This window comes from Priapulus caudatus, unplaced genomic scaffold (assembly GCF_000485595.1).
Source record: "Priapulus caudatus unplaced genomic scaffold, Priapulus_caudatus-5.0.1 Scaffold34, whole genome shotgun sequence".
Lineage (NCBI taxonomy): Eukaryota > Metazoa > Priapulida > Priapulimorpha > Priapulimorphida > Priapulidae > Priapulus > Priapulus caudatus.
Genome location: NW_014577095.1, coordinates 426,686 through 437,286, shown reverse-complemented (window position 1 = coordinate 437,286; position 10,601 = coordinate 426,686). Strand labels below are relative to the sequence as shown.

General features: G+C 36.6%; 1 protein-coding gene across 1 annotated transcript; it reads right to left on the bottom strand.

Moving 5' to 3' along the window:
- Positions 1-2,819: 2,819 nt before the first annotated feature.
- LOC106817199 (mitochondrial carrier homolog 2-like) lies at positions 2,820-10,601 on the bottom strand. The gene is made up of 10 exons (XM_014821868.1): positions 10,479-10,601; positions 8,887-8,971; positions 7,708-7,814; positions 6,277-6,366; positions 5,519-5,628; positions 5,164-5,223; positions 4,820-4,946; positions 4,639-4,706; positions 4,407-4,482; positions 2,820-4,285 (listed from the first exon to the last, which is right to left on the bottom strand). The coding sequence occupies exons 1-10, from the start codon at positions 10,593-10,595 to the stop codon at positions 4,178-4,180; spliced, it is 948 nt and encodes a 315-aa protein (XP_014677354.1). The 5' UTR covers positions 10,596-10,601; the 3' UTR covers positions 2,820-4,177.

Sequence of the window (10,601 nt, the reverse complement as noted above, 5' to 3'; positions counted from 1 at the left end):
AGAGAGAGAGAGAGAGAGAGAGAGAGAGAGAGAGAGAGAGAAAGAGAGGGTGCGAGCCAGCGAGTGAGAGAGGAGGGGGAGGCAGAGGAAAAAAGAGATAAGTGATGTTGAAAGGGAAGGCTGTGCGATCTCACCCTACGTCTTCTGTTAGAGATTTTAGTGGATAGAAGAACTGCAAGCTAAGGAACGAAGAAAATATAGTTGCCCGCATATATGCACATTATATGTGCGGTAAATTGTAAAATTAATTAGCAGTTAATACTAATCTATTGCTATACTCTATAGTTCTGACTGATGGTGCGTGCGACATCAATATTCTTATAGCTGTAGGTGTTTTTTTTTACCAAACTCATACCTTATATTTATTACTACACGTGTTTTTTGTTTGAAATTTACATTTAAAGGCTGGACCACTTAAGCTCGTTTACAACAGTAAAATTATTCTCCGTCAGTGAGTCACGTGGTCTGGCTGCTGTGGGGAAGTGTGCGGCCCTGGTTACTGTCTTACTAGTGTATGATACGACGTCAGTGTTCAAGCCGTGAAATATATAGATACTGTTTAAACCCTGTAAAATCGTGCAGTGGTTGCGCATCTGAGAGATCACGTTCCATTTATTCAGTATAGCGAAGTCGTTTAGCAGTGTCAGCCTGTCGCGTTTACTCTATCATGCGACGTTCGCGCTTGTATAGACGTCGGGCGACGGACTTGAACCGGAAACAATAAAAAACAGCAGGCACCAAGAGGTCCACGAGGAAATCGTACTATCGGCTTGTATGTTTCTTTTAAATAATACAAAATAAAAACCGGGTTACAGTTACCTTAACGCACGCTCTTTATTCTGTTTTATTACGCAGTCGTTTCATTCGCCCCCCATCATATACACTTCCCACCATTCACTTCCCTTTTCATCTTTATTGCCGTACACAGAGATATTGTCGTATATGTTTGTCATACGGTTGATTTTGCTCAGAAGGCAGTAGGAACCCGATATCTAGGAAGCAATAATTCAATCATTCAATGGATCATTAATAAATGCTGTACTAGGGTACAAGAATATAATTATATGCCCCGTAGTCTAGGATGTTAATGAATGTAATAATTAACATAGTCCATGTCATTGTTCAACTGTAGGCGAAAAGAGATTGGCAAAAGTTGTCTTCCTGCCTGTCTGTGTAAAAGCTGCGAGAATTCTGAACAATTCACGGCTAAAGGTCCTCTAGTCATGTAAGGCTGTCGATGAATACCTCGGCATCTCGCCATGCATGCACACACACACACACACACACACACACACACACACACACACACACACATCTGATCAAGCAAGGCAACGTGGCAGCTCTGCTCGGTACGTCTAGCTGGACCCAGCAGTTCAAGGAAGCCGTCACCGTATCCGCAGGTAACAGCCCCACGTTCAACCGACTAGATGCACTACATCCGATGCATTTAGAATCTAAATCGAATTACTCAATTATTAAATTTATTAAATTTAAAATTTAAATTAAATTAAGTTAAATTTTAAATTAGAATCATAGATGCGTATAGCGTGTCCGCAGGTAATGCGACCGCACTCACTCGACGAGACTGATGTATGATGCATAAGCTGAGGCACTAACAAGCTAGACTCGTAGATGCGTCTTTCCTATAATCGAATTCTTACATCGGCTAATAATTATGCATGGGTTCAATGTATGATTCGCGGCCTGATTACCTACAGGTTTTACGAGTTTATGCATAAGTGCAATATTTATATATTATATCAAGAGATAATAATACTTGTATTATTAGCTCGTGATTATATACACACACATGCAGGCACGCCCGCGGGCGACACACTCATGAACATGCATATGCACACAAACAAGCTTTCAGTTTCCAAGGATTACGTCTCCTTATTAGGCTCATAATAACATGAAATAGTTATACTCATACACAGTAATTAAAGAAAATGATAGTATGCCAATGCATATAATAACATAGAACGTTTATAATTTTACACATTTGACTATAGAGTAATTATAGAATATTCGACGTTATTCCAAGCCTGATGGAGAGACGTGGATCTCTTGGTTGTTCTTTAAAATTAAAAGCCACATTCGTGTTAATAATAAATTCCATGATTTAATTGTGCCTTGTATCTGAAATCTTGGTGCTCCTCCTATACATTGCTGTCTTCACTCAAACCCATGTCATCGTTATAGAACGGCCACCCTCTTTATGAAGCACACATTTGGCGCTTTCCTTGAATGGTCGTCATAAGCCTATACAGTGTTTACGTGTATTGCCAGCCATTCACCTGCAGCACTTTACGGAACAGTGTCGTGTCGTCTGCTTGCAGGCGATGAGGACGGCGATGACGAGGACGATGGAGAAGGAGGAGGGGAGCCAGCCGCGCCTAGCTGCTTCGACTACGTGATGCACTTTCTAACCCTCTTCTGGAAGGTTCTGTTTGCCTTTGTACCTCCCACCGGTGAGTTGATGGCATGCTACGCACATGGTAACGATCTCAGAGATCATACTAACAGCCAAAAATAATGTACATGCTAAGAGGAGTTAATAATGACAAATTTGTCAATTGTCAATTGTCAATTTAATAATTTGTTATTATTAACTCTTGATGCTAACAGGGGTTAACAATGATAAATCGTGCTCGCAGCGCCGCCGTGCGTCGAAATATTCAGAAAAAGGTAGGCTCCCTTATTAAAAATACGATGTTATAAGATAAGATGATCACTATGAGAGCATAGTGCCCCCAACAACAGGCATTAATATATAATTGTAGTAGCTTACATGTCTAATAAATGATGTAAACAATATGCACAATGCTAAACGATAGATGTCTTTATTTTGGTGATGATCAATTGATAAAGTGCTTGATCTGAAATGAAAACTATAAAAACATGCTTATTTCAATAACATATTCCCTTCTGGTAGGATTTAATTAAGAAGGAAATGACATGTAACAAACAATAACATATTTCTAATATATATTCCCTGTTGATCAGCTCTGATAATACATAGAATTAGCTATCAATCAATATCAAACTATTTAAATGAAATTTACAAGTTCTATAAGCTTGCTCAACAACATTCTACATTTGTGGGATGGTACCCAAAACGTGAGATGGTACGAGTGTTTATGCAAATCGCCTCATTTGAAACCTCGATTGTAAACTCACCATTTACGTCCACAATCAAATTTCAAAATGTCATTTTTAAACATTAGACTTTTCTAGAGAACATACTTAAATCAATGTCACAAGAGCACTACAAAGCAGTACAATAGAGCAATATTAGATCATCTGCTACCCTTCAAATTACGTGCACCTATGTTTCGAATATTGTAGCAATCTCGTACCTGCTCATTGCTTGACAACACAAATGAAGACTGTCCTTGGCGGCGGAGACACCAACAGTATACGGAGGTATACAGATGCACGTAAGGCCTAGCTTGTGGGACTCTCATGACTGTTATACAGCAATGCTCGTGACAAGTTTGTGAAAAAAAAACGTTTTTGTCACTTTCCATTTTTACTCAAAAAAACTTACTCATACAATAAATTGACGAAAAAAATAACATAACACAAATAGGTAAAGTATGTTCATAAAAAAGATCTAAGCTTTAAAAATAATGGGAATTTTACTATCATATTTGGGATCTCAAATTGGTAGATTTGGACTATTTACGAGAGTGAACCAGTCAAATTTATACTTGGATTTTTTTGAATTACTCCTGGATTATATTATGCTTGTGCATCAAATGTTGCAACTTGTATAAAATATATTGATTGCATATTCATAATCCAAAAGCTTCACATTTTTTAACCACACTGATGTATAGAACCAAAATTTTGTGAACCTTTAAGAAACGGGCATTATAGATACATCATTTACAGATAGCACTACCCCCACTGGCTTTTAATCATAATTCATAAAATCTCGTTACCTAATCAAGATCCCATAGCACAACCATGCCCTTATTTATCAAGCCCACAGTGATATACATACTAAAATCACCTTTATTCGTTATTGTAATGAGACATTCAAACGTAATCTGGTCCGATTTGTATAATGCATAGGTGCATTATGACTGTACCATCGCTTGCACTGGTACATCAACCTTGTCTGTCTATACTGATGAGTCGTTATCTTCCTACAAAGAATCACTTGAATTCCTCAAGTCACAGGGTTCCCTTTTTTAACCGGCACTGAGCTGTTGTCTCGCTGGATGACAGGTCCTGTGTAGTAGCGTACCATCATGCTAGAACCTCTCTTCAGTGCATGCTAAAATAGAAAAGTGCTGATAGAACTACTGCACATTTCGCAATTATTATTCTCCACGTCAGCCTCTATTATAGGCTACACTAACTTGGGAACAGTTGCAGGAAGACATGTTGATACGCACCTCCCTGCTGAGTTGTTTCCAGCAGTCTATCCAGCCAGTATAGTGAGGCATGGCGGGTGGACTCCCAGCGACTAACCTGAAAGTAGTAGAGTAGAAGAGTAGGTTTTGGATGATGGTACTGACACCAATACATTTATTCATTTATCAGCTACAATTTTTATTTATTATAGAAGATTGATGTCTTACGAATCTTATGTTGAGATTCTTGAGGTACTAGAATGTTTCAGCTTACCCAGAACTGTTGACTGCCATCACAGTGGACACAACATTAAACGGGTACATCACGGTTCCTGCCAGAATCTGTAACCATAAATAATTATTTTACATTAATCAATTCAGAAATGGCCGAAAACTGCAATATTGTTATGCTATTGTGACAAGCATGCAATAAATCATTGTCACACAACACTTACGTTTGCGATTGGTGCGCAGTAATGCCTGACGTCCATCTCTGTGAATACCCAGGAATTGACGACGAAGGTTACGGAGTTAGCAACCAATATAATCAGTAACTCTCCAAAAAGCCTTGGCATCATTCCACTGTGTAATGCAATAAATAATTACTGCTACGTATGCACATATACAAAAAAGTAACAATTATAATACGGTGTGAATGGAGAGTTCGACAAGATGTTGATGAACGGCTTTGTAACAATTCAGCTTCCGTGGCTTCAGGATTAACACGGAATTAAACGAATTCCTATTGGAGCCCAATACTAGGAGCCTTTACCTTTATTGCTTTACTTATAATACTCACGAAAAGAAGCCTAGGATGCCTTCTTCCCTCCATATATCAACGAATGAAGAAAAGAAACCACTGGAAAATAACATAGCCAATGTTAGCGATATTGTTAACCTAAAACTATACGGTGATATTAAAAGTGTGGCAGCTCTCACTTCCGGGGTATTAGCTAACAAGCCGTCTTGCTGTCTTTTCGAGTGTATTCTTGTACTAGATGGCCAATTTTATTGCCGACGGTTGTGACGACAGCCATGCACTTATTTCTATGAGTAATTTACACTCTGCTTATTCCTACCATCACATGTCGTGGTATGAACCATCAGAATTCATTTGTACCCATCACGAGCCTTCATTCCAGTAACACACATACCTATAGTGCTGCTCTCCTCCAACAAACTGAGCCATGGACCGTATTGTCATCACATGCAAGGGCTGGGAGACAATTATGGCAGCTGTTTGTGAAATCACATGGTTAGAAGTCTGAAAGAGTAAGGCAAGCAATCATTGTAGCAAGTAATTTACTTGTCTCACTCCACACGCAGCACAGGTCACGCAGGGCACGCAGCAGATTCAGAACTTCCCAGATATCAGAATGGTAGTATGATACATGCATCTTATAATACGGTAACACCATAGCTGGTTCTGTTCTTGTAACCAAACACATTAACATTTCTTCAGTGGTAAAGTCATGCGTAGGAATGACAGTTGGTTTTCCAAGTTTTCAGAATTGCAGTCAAAAGATTGTGCACCTGCATCACTAGTAGAGAAGTGACGATTTATCAGTTAAACAAAAAATGCACGATACACTGTAGATATTATTTTCTTATAAATACATATCATGAAGCCATGATATTCATAGTGCAAATAAAGACACGAAAACCAGTTAAAAACAGGTTATTTTAAATAAAATTTTAATTTATAACCAGGAACGCAGCCACACTAACTTTTGCATCAACAATCAACATGAAGATACGATGATAACAAATACGATAAAATCTTATCTAAATGTGCAACAATAGAAACACAAAGGTATAGAATGTGATACAGATTGTGGGAAAATTTGAATGAACTTCTAACACATTTCTAAAAAGATGTATAACATAAGCAATGTCTTAATTTAATGTTTACCTCTATAACAAAAGCTTTGACTGATGGGTTGTCACTGCTGCCAATATCTTCATATACTGACTTCTTTTTTTTCTGCTGTTGCTGGAGATTCTATAAAAATATGTAATACACAAATATGTGACATAAGTAGTTCTGTACAGCTTTACTATAAAGAATCCACATGCTTTTCCAGTGACAGGAAATTTAATAACCTTACAACCAACAGCTGTCAGATCATGCCTATATGTATTTAAAACACAAACTCTAGGATTATAAAAAGTGTGCCTGTGTGCATGAGTGTTTGTGTGTATGCATGTATGCCTGTCTAAAACAGCAATAGAAAAAGCAGAGATGCTGATAGAATATGGAATGTGCAACTAATGCCTTACCGGGTTTTCTTGTAGTAGCTGCTCCAGTAATAATCACAATGAAATTCAAACATTATTATGAACAACAAACATGGACTAATGTTACCAGGAGTAAGATAATATAGATTCTATATTATCTTACTCCTGATGTTACTAGATACACTATACCAAAACACCCAGTTAGATATTTTAATAAACTGTTTGTTAGCAACTATTTTTGAAGTTTCAAGCAAGACATTCCATCAAAATAGTATCCAAATATTAACTCTTAATGTATAGATGTATTATACAATGAGCATATAAAGAAGGAGAGCGTACTTTATTTACGTTTTTTACGTTTTTTATATGCTCTTGATTATACTAAATAAATGTTAATTGTCAGGGTTCTGCCCACGGTGGGCGGCGGTGGGCGGGTGTGCCCTGCACTCGCGGTTGCCGCCCGGCACTATAAACGAGTCAGTTATCTCCGCCCGGCAATAATTTTTAAAAGAAAAAGAAAAAAAAAGAAAAAAAATTGTAGACTAAATACACTATAGTTTGTGTCCATTTGTTTAGAACTGAAGCAGTCTGACAGGTACTGTGACTGGCAGTAGCCTGGCTATCATGTTTAATAGTAGCATATATTTGTCTACACAAATTGTACTGTTTTCTCTTTTCTATGTATATCCAAGCTGTTGATAAATGATAATCTCAGATATTGCACTTTGTCCTCTAAAACCCGTTTTTCCTTTTTTTTACCTAAAAAAACAACAAATTTGTCAGTCTGATATATGGGCTTTTTATTGCTTAGAATGCAGGAAATTGAGTTTCAGACTGTCCAAAATAAAAAAATTTGGGGGGGCCATGCCCTCGGACCCCCCTAGATTGGCTTCGCACCTACGGCGCTTGCATCTTGCGCTGGATGCGCCCGGCACTAAAAAATCCTGGGCAGAACCCTGAATTGTATATATTTATGACATTAGTAATAACAATAAATAACCTTAATCTCATTAGTAATAATTGGTGCAAATTATATATGCAGTATAAATATATATTAGATATCTAAATAATTTATAAAAATTCTTAGGCACTAAGGCACTCTTACCTCCAGCACTGAATGTGCAGTTGCACTGGCAACAGCTGCAGTTGCTAGCTTGAAGGTTAAACCTCGATATATCCCAAAGAATCCATCTTCATTCCAAATATGACCAACTGGGAAATAAAAGTTGAATACAAAATTTATGAAATCACTATTAGATAACAACTCATTATTACAGCTAGTCATCAATAAGACAGCTAGTTATTTATCTAGAATAATCACTGATAGATACAACTTGATGTGATCGTGATAACAATACAATCACACTTTAAATTGTCTACGTCACGAATCTCCTGAAAGTTATATTTGTAGCCTTACTTTTGTAATTTTTTTAAACATCAAAAGTTAGTACTAATGTTACTAAATATATCCTCAAACTCTCACCTGATAAGAATGTTATTACGTTAGTAAAATTTTCAAAAATCTAGACGTTTTGAAATACTGTCAATAACTGCCGTCAACACTATTTACAGTCTAGAAGACTATTTACTGGCGTCTCTCGGTTGCTGTGGTCAGTGTCATCGTGATTTGTGTATGGTGCACAAAGTGGTGCCCAAACAGTTTCTGTTTTGATTTGTGTTAGCTATATAGAATATATAATATAGGAAAAATAAATGATATATGTTCATGTGTATTATGTTTGAAAAAATTATCAATAAAACTGCGAAAAGCTATTTGTTTTTTTAATTTTTGCAAACAAAAATGTTTGCGACATCCCCCTTCACGCTAGATCAACTAAACGATAACCAATGGTGGGCAGACCAGTTCAATTCAGTGCATCGGAAATAAAACGAAGGAGAAAAAAAGCAGAAAGAAGATTATATTAGAAACTACCGCTTAAGTTTACAAGACATTTCCATGGCTGCCACAATAATTTTGCCAATGCCTCGTTTACCGCAGATGTTCGCTATATCAGCTAGCTGCTTCTGGGCGCCACGGAAGAGTTTCAAATTAATGGCGGTTGTGTTTGTGTCGAGCGTTTGGTTACATCGAATGCACCGGCAAATTAGGGAGTATAAAGAAGATGAAAGCATGAAAGCATGAAGCATGAAAAGTAAACAGAAACACTAATTGTATTTTCATACATTTTATTTTGTAAAAATAACACACAAATATACTACTTGCTGGTGCTAAAAATTCTTGATGTATACAGTTTAAATATCGTATTCACTAGGATTGTCATACCATATTTAAAGACATTTGGCAACACCAGGGTTTTCCGACCAAGCCAGGTTGTGGTGAGCTTGGGTGCAATTGGTTCATGTCCAATCTAAAAGCAAAATTAAGGGATTATTTAGTTGTTGTAAATTATATAGCTTATTCAAGTTATAAGTTATGTTTATTTTACTAAAGGGATATATGACCCTAGGTTCCTTGCATATTATCAGTTAAAATAGGTTTAAATTACACTACATAAAAATTTAATTGCTTAATATTCATAAGAAATATTTTTATGTTTTAAAACTAATGGAATTATCGTTGTTTACAACGATGGTGGCACCACTACTAGTCAATCTACTTTCAAAGCAGTGCAACACAACTTTTTGGCTGCAGGCTACAGACTGAGGGTGTTCCTTATTTATTAATTTAAGAGGAAAATGATTGCGATATTTAGTTAAAGTTATAAACAACTTGTGGATACAGTTATAACAAGGATGTATTTGTCCTAAAATAAAAATCTTTTAATGAAATAGTAGACCGAATAATTCTGTCCCATATAACCTTTTTTATATTTTGGTGAGGGTTATTGGGACAGAACGGGGTACATGGCTTTACCTTGCTACTGATATGTGTATACATTCACTTCTTAAAAGATTGTTTTTCAGAAACCCCGCTTCATTCCACTTTAGTAAATCACATTCACCATTTACATACAATCAGACCAATCAGAGCGAGTCTTACAATAGCCTGGTTCTCGCTTGTATATGTTGCGCTGCAGGAGGCCTGATAGACTTGCTCTGATTGGTCTGATTGTTTGTAAATGGCGAATGTGATTTACTAAAGTGGAATGAAGCGGGGTTTCTGAAAAACAATCTTTTAAGAAGTGAATAACGATTGAAGTGAATGTATACACAGATCAGTAGCAAGGTAAAGCCATGTAGAAGGGAACGGTAGGGTTTTTTTCGCGCAAATAGCGGCGTACGGGCCGCATTAGCAGCGCATGCATTTTGCATGCAATCTCACGAAATTTCAATGCACCCCGTTCTGTCCCAATAACCCTCACCAAAATAAAAATAAATAAAATGTGGGACAGAATTATTTGGTATAATGAAATAGCAGCTAGATATAAATATAATTGCACTTTTGTGATTAGATCTGTCTGTAATGTGCAAAATAAATCGGCAAAAGCTCAACTTCGCCAGTGTGGTAGCACAATCGCAGGGTGTCACGTCATTGACATTGTTAGCAGCCAAAAATAAAGATTTCGAAATTTACTGTACCGCTGTAGTGTTTAATGACAATGACAATGTAAATGCGTGATTACAGACATTTGTAGGCATATACAATTATTCATGCACTTATACTATCATAATATGCCTTAAAATTCTAGGCTGTAGTGTCCCTTTAAAGTTTAAGGCTTATTAACAAACATTATTGAATATTGGCGCCTAAGTTATTTTACAGTTATACTTATAAGTTATACTTATAGTTATAACTTATAAGTTATAGATATTATTATTATATATTATTAATTAATAATTATTATAGTTATAGTTAACTGGAAATTTTTCGCGTTTAAATTAGTAATCAATTAATAAAATTTTCACGAACACTACCTGAACTAAAACTTTAGCATAAGTTAAAGGATATGCTGCAGCTGTAACACCAACGCCGAATAAGACATGTTTAAATAGATCTTTAGAAACTTCTTCCTTCTTCTCGGGCGCAGACATGTTTAA